This window comes from Pelophylax lessonae (assembly GCF_965119305.1).
Source record: "Pelophylax lessonae genome assembly, chromosome: 4".
NCBI lineage: Eukaryota > Metazoa > Chordata > Amphibia > Anura > Ranidae > Pelophylax > Pelophylax lessonae.
In genome coordinates, this window is record NC_138771.1 from 512,961,233 (window position 1) to 512,982,099 (window position 20,867).

The following is a 20,867-nucleotide window of genomic DNA, read 5'->3' on the forward strand; positions in this document are numbered from 1 at the left end:
AAGCGGGGCTATGTTGGGCCGACCTAGCGTGGAGCTGCAGTCTGCACAAGCTCGCTGCTCAGACTGGGGGGGGGACTCTCTGGATCTAGATTATCCAGTCCAGCAATTGATTGTAGAGTCTCACTGAAACAAAACAGATAGGAAAAAATTCCATTTAAAAAGAAAAAAGTTGCCAGGACCAGAGATCCCAGCAAGGTACTAGGTCCTTACTCCTGACTAGACAAAAAAAAACTGAGTGCCAATAGCTGAGAGCAGGTGTATACCCCCTGGGACTACCTATAGGCGTAGTCAAGCCTTTCCCTGCCTAGTGTCCAACTCCTGTAGGGGACAGTATAATCCAATAATTAAGAATCAGGAGCGGTGTCTGTCAATGAACGATTTTATTTGAATTTTTATTTTTTTTTAATTTTACACTGTCTGTTTCACTTTTATTGCTATCACAAGGAATGTAAATATCTCTTGTGATACCAATAAAGCATGACAGGTTCTTTTTACTGAGACATCTGGGGTCTATTAGACCCCAGATCTCTCATCTGCCCTTAAAAGCATCTGATCAAACCAAGATCTGTTTGAACAGATGCTTTCCCAAACCAAAAATGTATTGTTTACATTCTGCCCAAAAAGGAAGTGACAAAATATATGAGTCGCTTCCGGTCTTTTAGACTATAGTCTAAGAGACCATGATCAAGGGGCGTTCCGGTCCCCGAACTCTATGATCAGTTGGCCGAATCGCTGGCCTTTAAAAAGCAATCCAGCGGCTAGCCGCTAGGATCGCTTTTACATTGTAGAGCATCGCTGGCTCAAAAAACAAAAACAAAAAGGATACTGGGGTCATGACTGGAGCTGCAGCCATGGGCTTGGTATACACACTCAAACTGCAGCGACGTACCAGTGCATTGTTCGGTGGCATACGGTTAATAGCAACAGATTTTACTTCTTCTGTTCTGGTCCAGTCAACATACATAAACGGCCGGACAGGTGCTCTCTAGTTCTGGGAGGACGTACCCGCAATGGCTGTGTCCGGTGGGGCAGTGATCTGCCCTAGCACCATGTGATCCCTGTGATCAATCACAGCAATATCAGTTACAACAGTAAACAATACTGTCATTGGTGACATCTTGCTTACAACTCGGATCTCTAAATGGTCACAGCAACCACATGTTATCAGACCAATCACAGTGGCCCTGTACCATGTGATAGCTGTGACCAATCACAACATCACAGTAGCAAACAAAGGTTTCATGAATGAAACCTTTGAACAGTAACTGATTGCTTACACAGTGATCATAACTCTAAACAAATCCCAGTTCATCCCCCAGAGTAGTAGTGTCACTATGGTGACACTGCACTGCTCTAGAAACAATATGTAAAAAAAAAAAAAAAAAAAATTGTAAACCGAAAAAGTGAAAAAAATAAAAAAAAATAAAATGTTTTAATTTATTTTTTTTATACACTGTTAACAGACCGCATTTACTGTATGTCGGTACCACCAGCCATTATCCCTGATCACCACCACAGCAGTACTTCACTAGGCCAGTGCCACCAGTCAGCGTTCCTAATCCCTGCTACACCAGTCATATTGTCCACTGCAAAAAAAGTCATACTGTCTTTATTCACCGACACGCCAGTTACGTTGTCCCTGATCGCTGCAGCGCCAGTTACAGTGTCCCAGATCGCTGTTCCGCCAGTTACAGTGTCCCTGATCGACACCATGCCAGTTACAGTGTCCCTGATCACCGCAGCGCCAGTTACAGTGTCCCTGATCGCCTGCCATGCCAGTTACAGTGTCCCCGATTGCTGCCACGCCAGTTACAGTGTCCCTGATTGCTGCCACGCCAGTTACAGTGTCCCCGATTGCTGCTACGCCAGTTACAGTGTCCCTGATCGCTGCCAATGTGCTGTTGCCTCTGCCTGTGCTAACCCTGGCCTGTTTTTGACCATATATGAAGAAGTGGCTGCAAACCATGACTGGTCTTGAGTTAATTTACTGCAACATCCCAACAATGATACACAAAGGACAGTAGCAAGTACAGAAGGTTGATGTGTTTCACACAAAGACGCTGTTGCTTATTAATTTGTGGTTATGAAAAAGCAGTGTATGTGAAATGTGTCAAGCTTCTGCACCTGCTGCTGTCCTGTGTGTATCATTGTTGGGATGCTGCAATAAAGGGACTTTTTCTTCATATATGGAGTTCCACCGGAAGCGAGCTGGGGCTAGCACTTATGTGTGGAGTCCAATCAGCATGATTATCTCACCTGGAGCGACAGATCTGATTTCACTGTTTATTGAACATGTTTGTCTGATGTCTAGACCGATCCCTTGCCTTTTTGCTGACCACGTCCCTGCCTGACTACGCTCCTGTGAGACAACAGGCCAGTGAACATGACATTCCTGAAGACCGTCATGTAACAACAGGCGAGGCTTTTTTTACTTACTGGAAATGAGACTGCTACACTAATTTTCCCTGACCACTTGTATAGAGGTGACCATTACAGTACATTTTGACAAAAGTGGTTGCTTTGTGTCATACACAAGAAAAAATGTCTAGTACATAATCACTCCAAACAGTGGTATCACTATACTCAGAAGTAGCAGAATGGGTTTTGGATTGTAAGCCTAAGTATGCCCGTGCTGCGTGTAAGAAATATCTTATCAAATTGCTAACCTTGTGTGAAAAAAAAAAAAAAGTAAAGCTCATCTCCAGCTTCAGTTGCAATTTAAATAGATCATTCAGGTCAAGCTGGCCCAAACAAACTATTTTCCTAACGTGTGACTGCTGGAATTTCTGTATAATCTGTATGTAGCTGAGGCTATTGTCGGTCTCGGCGCCGAGCAATTCATAGAAATTCTATCAATGTATACAAAGCTTTCTCCAATTGGCTGAGTTGGAGATTGTGACATCATCAGCCTGCTTTTTTGACGCAGCAAATCAGAAGTTGAACAATGTGAAGGCTTTTGCGGACAGAGGCAATGAGCTTTCCAACGTTAGCAAGCATGTTGCACAGAGCTTCCTCTTTAATATAGAGACACATAGGATCTTCTTCCAATCCCAGAACACATTCGTTTTATGGAAATGCGTCGGATAGAGAGCATGTGTGACGTCATTACGGCCAATTAGACAGATGACAACGTGGCCAGCTTTTTTCATGCTCGATTTTACTGCTTTGTTTACGTTTTAATAAACATCTTTTATGGATTCACACTATGAGGCTTCTCCATATTTCATGTTTGGCCATATGATGAGCATATTCCATTTTATGCATGCTGTGGATATTTGGGTCTATTGACATCAGCACCCAGGAGACTCGTTGCAAGCTTCCTTTGATCTCTGTAATCGGGATCAATACATTGCTGTAAGAGACCATCCACTCCTAATAAGGAGCACCTCACAGTAGAGCACATGTGGAGTTTTTTGCATCGTGGAACACAAAGCACTCTTCAATTAGCATTTTTCGTGGACTATATTTTTTGTGCATGTTTACATGTAATTTATTTTTCACATCTATTTTGTGCTCAATAGCGCATGCAGTGGACTGTGTGTAGTTTTGTGCATTTCTATTTTTCACATAATTTTATTCATATTTAGTTATATTTGCACTTTATTGTGGTTTACACTGGTATTTAGCACTAATACGTGTGCAGCTGTGCACTGCAACATTTAATGGAAGATTTTGTTCAAGGTGCATTTATTTTCCATCACAAGATTTGAAGGAACAGCGCACCATTTTTGCACACATATAGGATCTGTATATTGAGATCTGAGAAATGGGAGTAAGGTCATTTTTAAGCCCTAGACAAAGATGGCTGTATTAAGGCCATAATCTGTATGAGGAAACCACAGATGCTGAAAATGCCGTTATATATTTAACTGTCCGCTTTTTGCCTGCTTGAAAAAGAGCTAGAATCAGATGCTGGGACTGGTGTTAAAACCTGGTCCTGCTCTGGTGCAAGGGATCCAAATACCTAACTGCAATCTTGAACTGGCTCCCATTTGCCTGGTCTCTACCATAGCTACAAGTGCGGATATTACCCCAAGTAGATTGTGGGAGGATAGGGTAAGAGTGTCCGAAAGGAGTGCAAGGTAAGCAAGATGTAGACTTTCCTGCAATTAAGTAAATGTGGCAAAATGGCCAGAAGAAACCCTGAGCTACCAGTAGTGGTGTGATGTATCACCTGGTCAGTCACCTGAAACTCTGAGTGGTTAAATTTTCACCTTCAGACACAATCAAATAACTGGGAACTCACCGAGTGCCTAAAACCCAAGGTGTATGAATGTTGACTGTGTCTTGTACTGTATAACTAAGACATATATTGGTAAGCTGTAGTATGTACTGGACAAATGTTGCAGCCATCCCCACTAATAACTGCATTCTCACATAAAAAAAACAAAAACGGTATGCCTCGCTGGAAATAACATTTTTCTAAAATCAAGCTGGTAATATTCCCCACAGCTTGTGCCCTCCTCCCTGACCTTTAGAACAAGATCAAGAATACAACTATCAGAACCCCCCCCCCCCCCGCCAGGGTACTAGGTATAATCCTAGATTCTGACCTGTCCTTTTAGCCCCAAATCACTGTTAAAAGCTTGTAGATTTCACCTCCGTAACAGCTCTAAAATTCACCCCTTTTTACTAATAAAACCACCAAGCTACTCATTCACTCCCTTGTTACCTCTTGCCTCAACTATTGCAACTCCCTTCTTCTAGGCCTACCTCTCCATAGGCTATCCCCTGTTCAGTCTATCATGAAGGCTCCTGCCAGACTCTTCTACCTTACCAACCTCTTAGTGTCTGCCACCCCTCTCTGCTAACCCTCCACTGGCTTCCAATTGCCCAGCAAATAAAACCAAAATACAAAGCCATTCACAACTCTGTTCCGAGCTACATCAGCAATCAAGTCTCCAAATGTCACCAAAACCATCCTCTCTGCTCTTCCCAAAACCTGGTCTCTAGCTCTCATCTCCTTCCATGCTCATCTCCAGGACGTCTCCTCTTCCATTCCATGCTTTGGAACACTACCCCAATCTGTCCAGCTAGCTCCTACTCTGGCCACCTTTAGGTGATCCCCGAAAACTTACCTCTTCTAGAAAGCCTATCCCGCCTCCAACAGCTGAAGTTTTAACTCTTCCATCAGCTCACCCCCCAGTACTAACTTTTGTACCACCCCACCCTATTAGATAGTAAGCTCTTATGAGCAGGGCCCTTTTAACCCTCTTGTTTTTTTATTGTAATGTAACTGTACTGTCTCCCTAACTGTTGGCGCTATATACATTTTGAATAATATTAACGCAGTTTGGGGGTAAGGTGGAGGTGGGGTTATATCTACATTTCTAAATAACAGATGCACGGAGTGTGATGGAACCTCCTTATGAGATCCATTCAAAGGGTCAGCTCATCTCACATGCAAACTCTCCACCAAGCCTAACGTGAAAGGCTGGCTGAAAAATGTAATTTTAGGAACTAGCAACTATGGGATTTGTAGTGTGCATAGAGCAGTGCACATGACCTCAACATGTACAGCTCGTTTCAAACAAATATAGAAGTGAGGGGGGAAAGAGGTTTGGGAGCTCACAGAGGATGTTAATAGGAGGCATAAAAATAGTAAGGTCCCAATGCACCCACAGTTTTCATGCAGGTTACCCATGGTTTCCTAAAGACTTTCTATTATATCCTGTGTTTTTGGTGTGTTTTCTGAAAGTGCACTAAAAGTCCAGCATGCTACATCTTTGGAGCACTTTCAGAAAATGTACCAAAGTTGCAGGACATAATAGAAAGACCATGGGAAACTTCAGGTAACCCTGAATGCGTGCTGTGACCAAACTGCAAAACGAAAGCGACCTAAGAAAACAGGATTCAACCCATGCAATCTTGATCTAAATCATAATTTCTTAACCAGCTGAAATTGAACCACTGGCTTAAGAGCCAGTGCCAAAAAGAATTTAATAGCTGCTCTGGATCTAATTCCTGATAGTAACAACAGTGGACCAAGCAAGAGCAATGAGCGTTGGCATGGCTGCTTGTAGTCTCCACCCTGGGTGAACATAGCTGAGTGACAAACCAAGAATACAACTGGAAGAAGTGCATGAACAAGCAACACTGGGCATTATCTTAATGTAAGTTGCATATTTAAGATTGAACCTGTCTGGATCAACTTTAACACGTTGCAGCTTATATGAAATTTTAGCAATTGTTTTTTGATCTACTTTATAGGAAAATGCAAAAAATTACTTCTAACACATGAAAGATTCAGTTTTACATTTCTTGATGGATATTTAAACCAATCAGTCCATCTCATTCTGCACAAATGTGGAGTATTGCTACAGAGATCACAATCAATTGGCCTCATTGTGGCACAAATACTGATGCTTTATTATGCTACCCAATGATTTCACCAAATTACTCAGGAAGGAAAAAAATATTGGAATTAAATTTTTTATATCAGAATGATTCTCTTGGGTGCCTCTGCCACTGCAATCGAAACTTACAAGGGAACATGGGCTTGGTTGCAGATGCTGATTAAATGGCTGTCTTGTAGTTGTCTGGGCAGAGGGGGTGAGTGAATTTTATAATGGGCATGCAGGGGAAGGAGGGAGAAGCAGTTACCTGTAATGATAGCGGGATCCATCCAGCTGGCCGGGCAGTCCCAGTTCAGGCTGTTTGTTGTGGCAGTGTTGGACGTTGGTGCACTGTGGGTAGCGTTGGAAGGGGAAGAAGCATTGGGGAGCCCACCAAAGTTGATGTTTATGTTGGGCAGGAGGGCCCTAAGACCATCCTGCCATTCCTTCATATTTATACTTTCTATTGAATTGCTGTGGTCTGGTTGATTTATCCAAAATGAAAAGAAAAAAAAAGAAAAAAAAAAAAAGAAAAAAAAAAAAAAGATAAAGTTTCCATTAATATTTTTTGCTTAATAATGTGGTTTAAATTTAATCCGTTTTAACTTGTTAACCGATTGCAATAGGGTTTTTGGATTAAAAGTGCGTTCTAAAAATAGTCAAAACGCAAAAGCAAAAAAAACCTAAAACAATGAAATAACTGCAAAGTTCACACAAGCTACTAAACATATCGGAGTGAAAGAACTATCATAAGTCCCAAGAAAAACCTAAATGAAGTTGTGCAGTTGTGGCAGTAAGGTCATGCATATGATTTAAATATAATAACTGGGGCAAGGAGACTAATCCAGGCAGTGATGCAGAATATACTGAAACCTCATTTGAAAACAGGCGAAATCCCTTACAAGTGAGACTAACCCCTATAGTCAGCAATATCTTTCGGTGTATATAAATGTATATAAATGTAGGGGCTAAAGCTAGCCACACACTATAGGCTGAAAAAACAAACAAAAAAAAATTCTCTATCCACGATATACAGCGCCAAAGGACAAATCGTCCTGCTGGGCTATTGTATTCCAATATCCGAATGGGGTCAAAATATCCAAAAAGCAATTTCACCTGACTGCACGATCATCTTTGTATGATCTCGTGTTCAATCTTATTTTTCCTTGTGAAACCAGATATTTTAATAATGGATTTCCAACACAGATACCTTTTTTCTAGAGTAAAGCAACATCTTTTTTTCTCCAGTAGTTCACTGGAAGACATAGGGCTCAGCTTCAATGTGGGCATATGCTGCTGCATGCAAGAGGTTTGGACACCTCTTGCAACCCCCCCCCTAGCGTCTTTACCACTACACCTGCTCAAGAAGCTCTGAAGTAGCAAGCAGTGAACCAAAGGAGGAGCACATCTTTCCCAGAGAAAAACAGGCCCATTAAAAAACAAAATCAAAACAAAAAAAAAAAAATATATATATATATATATATATATATATATATATATATATATATATATAATATATACACACACAAGGAATGAAGGGCACTGTGTCCTCCAATGAACTACCGGAGTATAAGATTTACACAGTGCCAAATCATTCTGTAAGCAGCAGTATAACCTGAAGGTTTGGAGCTGAAGTGATCACTGACAAGTTACTTCTATCCCCTCTGTTTTAGGAAGATATAACGTAGTGTCAGTTTTAAAAATTGCAATTCTAAATACCTTTTTGCACAGCTCTGCGGTCACATGACCTCCATCCGCTCTCCTTCCCCGATCTAAGGAGAGCAGCGGGAGGGGCTGGGATTCCCCTCTGATGTATGCCAGCATGCAGAGGGAGGGAACAGCAGCACTGCCCAAGAAGGTATTTAGAATTCTAATTTTAAAATAACTGACACACTGTACTTAACATAGCTTCCTAAAACAGAGGAGATAGAGTGGAATAGTGGCAGGAGGGGAGGAGATCAGCCCTCAACACAGACTACTGTACTGACAGGCGGGGGGTGGGGATGAAAGGGAGACACTGAACACACAGCAGGATGATAGAGGGATGTAAACTGACCACGGCATCATGGATATCAGCAGCCATGAATACTGTGGTCTGTACACATAGGGAAACACAGGAACAGGCACAATCAACCAGGTATTTTACCACATAAAATAGAAAGATTATGCTTTGAAGGAACAGGAGCATTTTTTTTTCTTTAGGGATACAGCCGCCCGAAGTCTAGGCATGATCTATGTTGCCAAGTTACATTGGAACAAAGTATAAATGCATATCTGCAGATATGCATATCTTCAGTTATCTGACAGCTGTGGCAGGTGACAATCACTGTAGTAGTCACCACTGCAACAGTGATCACAATATCTTCCAGGTATTGTGCCCAGCGAGTTCCCTTCTGCATAGTAACCATTGGGGGATGGGTTGGGGTAGTGTGCTTGCTTAGCACTGCTACCATTCCCACAACACACAGTAAAACCTTGGATTGCAAGCATAATTTGTTCCAGAAACATGCTTGTAATCCAAAGCACTCTTATATTAAAGCCAATTTCCCCACAAGAAATAATGGAAACTTAGATGATTTGTTCCACAACCATTTATTCATAAGTCCTTCAGTTTATAGTCCATATAAAAAGATTATAGCAATGTGATGCGAAGTTATGTATCCATAAAATATCCAGCCACAAATGGCAGCCTCCACAAGGGGATTTGAAGGAAAATCCAGCAGGAGCTACAGTGTATAAAAGAGAAGAGAGGCGCCTCTAAGTGTAGCAATATGGTTACATTTAATGAAGGCACAACATTTAGCAACTCACATGGTTGATAATTAAAAGAGGAACATCTAAGTACACAGCCATCTGGGATAAAGCGGTCTAGATAGACCATCATCTGCACCTCCGGCTCTCACTGCCATCAGTCTGCAATCGTGACTGGGAAGACTACCCTGCAGCAGAACGATGTGAAAGCAAGGCTTGAAGCACTTGTGGGGTGCAGTGTGGAAGGTATGATGTTGATGGTGGTGCGGAGGAAGGTCTATGTGGACAGCTTTACCCTAGTTGCCTGCATACTTAGATGTGCCTGTTTTAATCATCAAGTGAGTTGCTAAATGTTGTACCTTCATTAAATGTAACCATATTGCTACACTTAAAGGCTTTTATACTCAGTTGTCACATGACGCTACTTTTATATCAAGACATCGCTTGTTTACCAAGTCAAAATTTATTTAAAAAAAAAAAAAAAAAAGAAAAAAAAAATATGTGCTGGTCTTGCAAAACGCTCTCTCAAACAAAGTTACTCTCAATCCAAGGTTTTACTGCATGTGTTATACAAGTGTTCTCATTGTACAAGATGAAGAGGAGTGGTTTTGATATCACAATCTCAATCATGTTCAGAAAACACCTTGTAATCATGGGAAAAAATACAATACGTTTAGGGAATGGTGGCAGTGAGGGACCCCTTGAGAAGTCGCTCGGCACAGGATACAGAAGACTAGACTGTAATAGCAGTGACTAATACATTGGTTGCTACTTGCCACAGCAGTCTCTTCAACTTTAAGACTTCCTGTGTCCCTCAAAAAGAAAAGGATTTGACAGCGTGTACAAAAATCCCATTTATGACCGCATTTCAATTTCAAATTTTAATGTGTGGAATGCTGAAATGCAAACAAGGCAGGCAAGGACACCCAACAGAAAACAAAGTTTTTGAAATGAACAGAGATGCAACATTAATGCCTGCTAGACCTTATGTCCATAGCTGGCATCCACTGATGTAGTCACACTCACCCCACATAATTCTGTAAAGGATGGATGGAGGACAAGGTAGTAATATTTCAAACCTGGGAAACCAAAGCCTGGTGTCTGAAATCGCATAAAACAACCCAGGTCACTAAACAGGTTCAGGAGGTCCAAACACTAGAGGGAAGTGGTGGCCTCTTGTTTTGCATAGGGTTCAAACCCACTTTAGGCATAAGTATACCCAGGCTTTGAAAACACTGGAGTAATAAGACGTTTCGTCTTACCTTTTTGTGAGACATTTGGATCTTTGATAATGGGATATTTTAAACACATATTTGCAACTTCTCAATGATGTGGTAGCAGGGTGGAAAGGCACCTAAAACACGTCAGCATTGCAGGCCTGTGTAGGACTCTGTTAGCTATACAGTGGAAAGCATACCTGTGTTTTTATGGGTTTGCCCTAGATAATTCGTTTTTTACCTAAAGACATGCAGACATGCTAGGCTTTCCATACCTCCATCTTAGAAGGCCATTTGCTCCTATAATTGTTTAACCACTTAAGCCCCGGAAGATTTTACCCCCTTCCTGACCAGGACCTATTTTGCGATTCGGCACTGCGTGACTTTAATGGACAATTGCGCGGTCGTGCAACGCTGTACCCAAACGAAATTGAAGTCCTTTTTCCCACAAACAGAGCTTTCTTTTGGCGGTATTTGATCATCTGTGCGATTTTTTGATCATGCGCTATAAACAGAAAAAGAGCGTCAATTTTGCAAGAATAACAATATTTTTCAAATTTTTTTATATGAAATTCCCCCCAAAAAAATGTAAAAATCAAAAATTTTTAACATTTTCGGCCAATTTGTTTTATGCTACATATATGTTTGGTAAAAAAAAAAAAAAAAAAAAAATCGCAAAAAGCATATTTTGATTACTTTGCGCAAAAGTTATCGCATTTACTAACAAAGGGAAAGATTTTTTTTAACGCGTAATGGCGGCGATCTGCAATTTTTTTGCGGTACTGCGACATTGCGGCGGACAGATCGGACCCTTGACTGACATTTTTGGGGTTACTAGTGACATTACTACAGTAATCAGTGCTATAAATATGCACTGTTACGGTAAAATTACACTGGCAGTGAAGGGGTTAACTTTTTTTTGAGAGGGAGGGGTTATGTGTGTCCCTAGGGGCGTGATTCTAACTGTGATTGGCTGTGGCTTGAGGTGTAGGAACAGTGATCAACGGTCCTACATAGTAGAACCGTATGATCACTGTTTCTACACAGGGGAGAATGATAGGCGGCTTGTTTACATCAGCGCCTGCCTTTCTCCCTCTGCACCGACGATCGCCGAGTGACCGGCGGACATCGGGTCCGCCGGTCACACGCGCGCGCGCGGGGGGGGGGATGGGGGTCCCTGCCTGTGAGGGGCTGACTGCCAACGTAAATAGTCGTGCGGCAGTTGGCAAGTGGTTAAGGGGCAGAGACCATCATTGCACAGACCAGCGTGGCTCCTACTAGTCCTGCTTTGGGTTCCTCCCTTCTTCCAGCTGCATTTAGTCAAACAAAAAAAAAAGGGCTAACCGGAGGAGAGAGGGAGGATCGGGTTGGGAATAGAACTGCTCTACTTTAAGTCCAGTTCCTGGTTAAAAAAAATGAAGAAAAAAGTAGGGGAAGGAGGACATCTCCTCCTTTGTACAGTAGCACCACTTTTATGACATCCCACTAATAACTGTAATCTGTATTGTCCTGGGCTTGTAAATCTTCTTTATTAAAACACCCAGGTAAAAGACAGGGATGAAACAGTGCTGACATGTTTCAGCCACCATTGGCCTTACTCATAGCCATAGCTTGCTATAAGTAAGGCTATTTGTGGCTTAAAACATGTCAGCACTGTTGCTTCTGTGACTTTAACCTGGGTGTATTCGATTTACAAGCCCAGGGACGAATGTCAGCATTCACTCTTTGGGGAGCGGGTACCTGGTTTTGACAGTGTGATGCCCCACCAGGGTGATGTTAACCCAGAATTCACAACCAGGCAGGTTGAGTGGCTCTAAGGGGTTTGCTTAATTGGGAGGAAATTGGCTTTTCAGTTTCCTCATTGTTTAGAAAAATCTATTTGGGGACGTAAAGCCTGGAGATTTCTTGGAGATCGGGGTAGGATGGAATCTCCAATCCTGGGTCCTGGTTTTCAGAACCATTGGCACACTAGTTGTTCAGGTGTGTGCTGGTCTTTTTGTAGAAACCTGACCATGGTTCTAGGCTCCACCATTTCGGGGAGTCCAGGTGTGCAAGGGAGAAGCCAGAGGGGTGCATGTCTGCAAATGGAAATGACAGAGACCCAATCTATTGAAAGAGCGTTGGCGAGAAAATGGTCTTTGGGAGACAGACAAGGGCATGAAGTGGAAGGCCTGAGCGGTATGGCTGTATGTATACGCCAGGAGGCGGATTGTCGACTTCTTTGCAAATAAGAGCCAAGAGACCAGATATCTAGTTTTGTTAATAGTGAAACCCCCCTGTGAGGGAAACTCTTTGATTTTATTTTCTGGAATTCTGTTTAAACTTTCTTTAATAAAAACGTGCCAAAAACCCCTAAATTACTGGAGTGGACTGTACTCGCTGGAGAAGGTTACCCTTGAGCTAGATAACCCCAAACTTTACGAGTACCAGCTTCCCCTTCCGCTCAGATCACCTAGGCGATTCAAGTGGAAGTTCCCCTTCCCCCCGCAATCTTCTGGGACATATAGCAACCGGGTGCCAACAATTAAGATGCTGGCACCCCTCATGTGAGCACAATACTGGATCCTGGGACACACAAGTGTTTTTTTTTTTCTCAAGTCCACAGCTACAGTTTTTGTAGTTGCCAACTTTGAATTTTTGGAAAAATTACTGGAACTCCCCTTTAAGGCCATCTGTTGATTTGCTAAGTTTCCCAAAATGTTTTGGGACACAGTGTTTCGACATTACCTTGCTCACAAATTTGTGTACTAAAAGTGTGAAATGTAATCGCATTAGACAGCTTTGAAAAAGGGGCAGATGTCCGGAAACCCGTTGCCTGCTGTAAACTCATCCACAACTTGGGCTTTGTGCTGAGCTCTGTGACATACCGATAGTGCTGTGGAAGGTTGTGTTTGGATTTTGCCCATCATTTCTGGCTTGTTATCTGCATCCAGCATGATCTGGCCAGTATTTGTGCCTGTGTCACCAGCATATCTGTATGCAGATTGCTGCTTGTCAAAATCGAAGTGTATGCATTGTTTTTAACTCATTAAAACCACAAGATATGTATACATCTCTGTGTCCTTGCTTTACCTTTCATGCATTTTGATAGAGCAGAAGTTAACTAGCAATTTATAAGTATTTACTTTGATTCGTTACTTTTTAGTGGACATGAATTCTGCTTTAGGCCTTATGCATGTAGGCCGTTTAGCCCCTCTGAATGCCAGAAGCCCAGAGTTCTGACATTCGGGGGGCATTTTTGATGCTTTTTACTGTGTTCCAGTACAGTTCTGCGCAGGATAAAAACAACATGTTGTACTTCTTTTCTGGAATTGAAACACACTGGTATGAACTATGCCATTGGAACCCATACAACCTACTTGGCATGTGTTTTTGATGCAGAAAAAAAAAAACAAAACAAAAACAAAGCATTACACTGCATGTGGTGTGAACGAGCCTTGAAGGAGAAAAGCTGCCACGTATTGCATGCGTGTTGAGGCGAATCAAGCGTTAGATTCGATTTGCCTGAGCATTATTCTGGCCATTGGAATGCATTAACATATGTTCAGGCATGTTCAGAGTTTTTTTGCGCTCTTTAGCTCTTCTCCTGAACTCTCTTTCAGCCTGTAAATGCCCTTCCTAATACTCCAGCAAACTTCTAGGTACTTTTACAGGCTGAAAACCCCCCACCTCCAAAAAACTCCAAACGTCTGTAAAAGTCTGTGCATATTTTAAGCCAAGTGTGCACAAGGCCATCAAAGAGAAGTGTGGGAATGCAAAAACAAACATACATACTCCCCTCCCTGGTGCAGCATCAGTGTGATGCTGCAGCTGTCTCCTGCTGGCTCTAAACCAGATAATTGAGTGGTCACATGACCGCTGATTGCTCAATTCTCAGTCTTCCTGAAGCAGAGTGGTGAATAAGTCCTCGCTCTCTGCCCTGCCCCTTCATTGCTCACTGGTGAGCCGGGCTGAACATGGGGTGGAAACGACTGGCTCAGGCTCTTAGCGGTGCGCTGAGAGGTTGAGCTAGCTGCCTGTCACAACTTGTGAGTCGATTCTGACATTATTATTGGGATCCTTCCAGAGCCCGGGGTACCTCTGGGATGTCTTTTGCCTGCTGTCAGGTGATTCTGGGTCACCAGAGTGCACTCTAGTGACCCACAAGAGAAGTACGAACAAAAAAGCTTAGGCCATTGGTTTTATTTAACCATTTAAGGATCGGAAGGTTTTAACCTCTTAATGACCAGGCCATTTTTTGCGATAGGACTTACTGACCATTGCCCACAAATAGAGCTTTCTTTTGGTGGTATTTGATCACTTCTGCAGTTTTTAATTTTTTGCACTATAAACAAAATAAATTTTTTTTTTTTACTTTCTGCTATAAAACATCCAATAAAAAAAAAAAAAAATTTTTAAATTAAATTTAGGCCAATATATATTCTGCCACATTTTTGGTTAAAAAAAAAACACCCAATAAGTATATATTGATTGGTTTGCGCACAAGTTATCGCGTCTACAAACTAGGGTGTAGATTTATGTAATTTTTATTCACTTTTACTAGTAATGGCGGCGATCAGTGATTTTTAGCGGGACTGCGACATTGCGACAGACAGATCAGACACCCAACTGACATTTGACACTTTTGAGGGAACCAGTGACATTTTTACAGCGATCGGTGCTAAAAAATTTAAATTTTTGACTTACTGTAATATCCTTTTCCCTAAAGTTAATTGGATATGCTGTCCCCTACAGTAGGACACTAGACAGGAAAAAGTTTTACCACGCCTATGGGGCAGTCCCTGAGGGTATATACACCCACTCACTCTGCTATAGGCATTCAGTTATGTTGAAAGCAGTGTCAATAAGAAAATAAATCCAACCCAACTCATATATAGAGGGACAGGTGCTGCATCTTTCAATGAACTTAAGAAAAAAAGGATTTTACGTTAAGTCAAAAATCCAGTTCTCTATTCGTTCATTGACAGACGCAGCTCCATATTCTTCTTAACCATTGGGAAGTCTCAAAGCAGTATTAACATGAGGGGTGGGGAAAACAACCCCGAAAAGAACCCAATTCCCAGAGGCTAAACTTAGCCAAACAGGTAACATGGAGCTTAACCAGGAACAACTGGAGCTCACCTAGAAACTACATACACCCTCAAAGAGAATAAATTCTCTTTTAAACAGCAGCCTGCAAAACCTTGTGGCCAAAAGAAGCATTAGAAAAAGCCAACACATCTACCTTGTAGAATTGTGTGAATGTGTGCACAGACGACCAAGTTGCTGCCTTGCAAACTTGTATCACTGAGGCCTGATGGCGAAAAGCCCAAGCACTCAGCGCCCTAGTAGAATGAGCCTTTCATAGGGAAAGGTGGAACCTGACCCTTAACTGAATACGCCTGTACCACTGTCTGCCTGATCCATCTGGATATGGTCGCAGCAGATGCAACCAATCCTTTCTGAGGTCCGTCTGTGAGGACAAAAAGAAAGTCTGATTTTCCAAAAGGCTCAGTAGCTGCCAAGTAAACCCTGATTACCCTAACCACATCCAAGGTATGCAAGGAAAATGCTTTAGGATGCTTGGGCTTAGGACATTATGAAGGCAGCACGTCTTCATTTAAATGGAAATCCGAGACCCCCCTTAGGAAGAAACTGATTAGGTCGAAGTACCACCTTGTCTCTGTGGACCACCAGATAAGGTGATTAGCAGGATAGCCCACCAAATCAGACACTCTGCACGCAGAGGTAATAGCCACTAAAAAGACTACCTTCTATGACAGTGTAAGCAGAGGCATCTCCCTAACATTTTCAAAAGGAGGTTTCTGAAGAACTGACAGTACCAGATTAAGATCCTATGGAGGTAACGGGCAGGGCCGGCGCTCCCGCTAGGCAAACTAGGCAGCCGCCTAGGATGCACTGCTGCTTAGGGGGCGCAGCAATGGCTGCTGGTTTCCCTACTAGCCTTGCTGCCACCCTACACACTAGGGTGACCAGACGTCCCCGGTTTGCAAGGACGATGCTGGCGGGTGCACCATAAACTGGAGAAGGGGGGGCGCCATAGTTCCCGCTTGGTCACTCTGCATCGGATGGGGGGCACTGGTCACTTCTTAGGATGGGTGGCACTGGTCACTCTGCATCGGATGGGGGGGGGGCACTGGTCATTCTGCATCGGATATGGGGGGGGCACTGGTCACTCTGCATCGGATATGGGGGGGGCACTGGTCACTCTGCATCGGATATGGGGGGGGCACTGGTCACTCTGCATTGGATATGGGGGGGGGCACTGGTCACTCTGCATTGGATATGGGGGGGGGGCACTGGTCACTCTGCATTGGATATGGGGGGGGGGGGCACTGGTCACTCTGCATCGGATGGGGGGGGGCACTGGTCACTCTGCATCGGATGGGGGGGCACTGGTCACTCTGCATCGGATGGGGGGGCACTGGTCACTCTGCATCGGATGGGGGGGCACTGGTCACTCTGCATCGGATGGGGGGGCACTGGTCACTCTGCATCGGATGGGGGGCACTGGTCACTCTGCATCGGATGGGGGGCACTGGTCACTCTGCATCGGATGGGGGGCACTGGTCACCCCCCCCGACACACTGCTACCCCCTTCTGACACACTGCGAGTGATGCAAGTATATGGGGGAGAGTATGGGGAATGCATGGAGTGTGCTGCGAGTATAGGAAAATATGGACATTTTGAAGTTTATTTATTTGGGGGGGGGGGGGGGGGCGCGCAAGTAGCTGGTCTTGCCTAGGGCACAGAATAGCCTAGCACCGGCCCTGGTAACGGGGACCATATCGGGGGAGCCTTGTGGAGAACACTCTGAATAAAAGTGCGAATCAAAGAATACGTGGCTAAAGGGCATTGAAAAAACACCGCTAGAGCCGACACCTGGCCTTTTATAGTATCCAAGGCCAACCGCTGCTCAACCCCTCTTTGGAGGAAAGCCAATATTTGAGCATCTAAAAATAAGCACGGATGCACTTTAATGGAGTTACACCATGCAATGTACAATTTCCATGTATGATGATAAATCATCTGAGGAGGTAAATTTTCTGTCAGAGTCAGAAAGACCCCAATACACCATGCAATGTACAATTTCCATGTATAATGATAAATCTTCTGAGGAGGTAAATTTTCTGTCAGAGTCAGAAAGACCCCAATCCTTCAATACCTGGCTTTCAACAGCCACGCCATTAAGGCCAGCGACTGTAAAGCAGTACGGAAGATCGGCCCTTGAGACACCAGATCTTCCCTGAGAGGAAGACTCCAAGGAGCATCAGCGACCAATCTCACCAGATTGGTGTACCGAGACCGGCGAGGCCAGTCTGTAGCCACCAGAATGACTGAAATCCCTTCCACCTCTAATCTGCGCAAAAGCCTCAACAGCAGTTTTAGAGAGAGAAATGCATAGATCAGCTGATGCTGTGTTCCAAGGAGCGACTAGTGCGTCTGCCCATGCCACAAACTTCTGCACTTTCCTGTTGAGCCGAGAGGCCAACAGATCCACATCGGGAGTCCCCCACCAGACACAGCAGGTGAAACACCTCTGGGTGAAGGAACCATTCTCCCTGATCCAACACCTGACGACTTAGGTAATCCGCCTGCCAATTCTCCTCTCCGGGAATATGCACGGCGGATAGGGCTGGAACAAAGTTTTCTGCCAATATTAGGATCTCAGCCACCTCTCGAGCCACCAGGACACTCTTGGTGCCCCCTTGATGATTGACGTAAGCCACGGCAGTGGCATTGTCTGATTGAATCCAGACCGGATACCCTTGAAGGTGATTTGTCCAGTGAATCAAGCAAAGGTTTATTGCTCTGAGTTCCAGAATATTGATCGGTAGTCTGGACTCCTTTAGAGTACAGGTCCCCTGGACATACATCTTTCCAAAACCTCCCCCCCCCCCCACAACTGGACATGCTGGCATCCGTGGTAACCACAGTCCAATACAGGGGAAGGAATGACGTGTCCTGGCATATAGCCAGGGAGCGGAGCCACCACAGCAGAACATTTCCCGTGTTTTTGGCTCAGCAGGATCAGAATGTCCAAAGATTTTGGATACTTGTTCCACTTGACAAGAATTTCTCTTTGCACAGGTCTTGTGTGGAACTGTGTAAATGCAACCACCTCGAATGTAGACACCATCAGGCCCAGCCCTCGCATGCAAGTCCATACTCTGCAATTTTTGCAGTTTGTCCAGAGGGAGAAACACCTTCGCTGATGAGGAGTTCAGAGTCAGTTCCAGATAATGCAGTTTGGAGGATTTATGGAAATTGAAGTTCCAACCGCCGAACTCTTGCAGAGGCCATACAGTGATGGTTAGGTCGGCCAGCAGGGCTGAATGGGAGTCTGCTCTTAAGAGGAGATCGTCCAGGTACCCCAGTACAGCAATTCCCCCCTGTCACAGTAATGTCAATACCAGAACCAACACTTTGGTGAAGACCCTGGGAGCGTAGGCGAGACCAAAGGGTAACGCCACATAATGATAATGCTCTTCGCCCACAGCGAAGCGAAGGAAATGCAGGTGTTCAGCATAAATAGGGATGTAAAGGTATGCCTTGGTGTAGGGACGCCACTACCATGCGAATGGACTCCATTCAAAACTTCTGTACCTGCACAAAGTGGTTCAGAGCCTTGAGGTCCAAGACAGGATGCACTTGCCTTCTTTTCTGGGCACAGCTAACAAGTTTGAGTAAAACCACTGAAAGCATTTCCAAGAGGGAACCAGCCCAACCACCCCTTGCGACAGTAAATCTTGTACCGCCTCTCGTAGATCCCTTAACCGGTCTGGAGATAGGGTAGATTGGGTGGGAAGAATCTGTCCGACGAATCTGTCCGACTGTCAAGACCTGAATCAGTTCCGGGACCCATTCGTCTTGAATCAAGAAGGTCCATGGTTCCAGAATGAAACAAAGATGTCCCCCCCCCCCATCCCAGTTATGGGTTAGGGAGCCCCTTCATGCAGAAGAGGGCTTAACTGCAGAACTGGAGGGGCCTGCTCTCGGCTTACCCGGCCACATCTTCTAGGAACCCCCAGATGACCTAAAAGTTTTAGATCCTTCTCCACGAAAGGGCCTCTTGTATGCGGAAAAAGAGGGACCACATCGGTGACGAGGTGCCTTGCCCTTAGCAGATTGATGAAGAGTACTGTTCCCACCAGTAAGATCCTTTATAAGTTCATCCAAAGAACCACTATTTAAGCGATCCCCTGTAAAGGGCAGGTCTGACAGATCCTTTTTGTAAGCCTGGTCCGCAGACCAGCTTTTTAGCCACACCATACTTCTCATGGTTACCCCTACCGCGGATACTCTAGCGGCAAGGGGGGCCGTATATGAAGATGCATCACATATATAAATTTTAAACCTTGGACCATTTTTGTCCACCGGTTCGGCAAAGTCAGGAGGAAGCGGTCTTGCTTCCCAATCACTCTTAAAGAGCTTTGCCCATTCCGTAATTGTCTGGGACACTAGAGCGATCATGAAGACCGGTGTAAGTATTGAGCCCACTATCATATGTAAGTGGCAGGAAAAGGAGTCTCAATCCTATCAACAGGGTCTTTAAAGACCGGAGACTTCTCCCCCAGAATAACAGTGGATTGCCCCATAGGATTGGTAGAGGTTTTTCCTTCCTAATGTCCTACTCCTGCAGGGGGCAGCATAACCCAATGCTTAAGAAGAATATGGAGCCGCGTCTGTCAATTAACGATAGAGAAATATGCAGTTACTGTACTAATGATACTGGCAGGAAAGGCGTTAACATCAGGGACGATCAAAGGGTTAAGTGTGCTCCTAGGGATGGACTCAATACTGTTTACATAGGCAGACCACCATTTTGTCTCCATGGGGAGTGATCACAAGTGGCCAGCGGAGTTCGCGACCAGCAGACCCGCTGAAAAGGATTCCCCTCTGCTGGCGCACGCCCCCACTGTCTTTTACATGAAGTGACGTATAGGTACGTCGTTTTGCGTAATAGACCCCATCTGCCACCGTACAACTACGGCGGCTGGTCGGCAAGTGGTCAAAGACTAACTGAAATCTTACACCTTTTTATTGAATTATAATCCTGCATCCCCACATTAGAATCTGAATTTTGCTGGGAAATGCTTTGAAATATCTTAGTGAAAATGCTGCTTCCAGTCCTCATTCTGACTTGCTCAGAGCTGGCAGATTTGAGCAACAGCCACATCCCTCATCACAAGTGTACTCTATTGACTTGTATTGCAGAGGAAGAGAGGGGCAGGTCTGAGCAGTTCTCTTACATTATGGAGTACACAGGGGCTAAAGTTGACATACAGCTCAATTGAAAAAAATCTAACCGTGGCTGCAGCTATTGTATTTTCACAACGTGTTGGCTGTCAGAATACCGTACACTGGCTGCAACTGATTGGGTGCAACCACTGTTTGGTTGACAAGATACAAACATGGTAGTTCACACTGTGCTGCTACTTGTTTTTGAAGGTGCAATTTCAGAGCTATCCTCTTAGACAAACCACATACCATACAACAGTCAATTGGCAATATAGCCATAGAAAAAAAAGTATTGTGCCAACAAACTACTAGGCTGTACAT

The 20,867-nt window shown here is 44.1% G+C and overlaps 1 protein-coding gene across 7 annotated transcripts in view; it reads right to left on the bottom strand.

Annotated features, from left to right (window-relative positions):
- The window catches only part of CNOT4 (CCR4-NOT transcription complex subunit 4), a 218,867-nt gene that overhangs the window by 12,467 nt on the left and 185,533 nt on the right, over window positions 1-20,867 (bottom strand). For 4 of the 7 annotated variants that reach the window (XM_082255049.1, XM_082255046.1, XM_082255048.1 and 1 more), the window contains one exon: window positions 6,604-6,816. The exons of the other annotated variants lie outside the window; for them this stretch is intronic. In XM_082255049.1, the coding sequence (XP_082111175.1) occupies window positions 6,604-6,816 (213 nt within the window). The remainder of the gene's footprint in view (window positions 1-6,603; window positions 6,817-20,867) is intronic. 7 annotated transcript variants of the gene reach the window in all.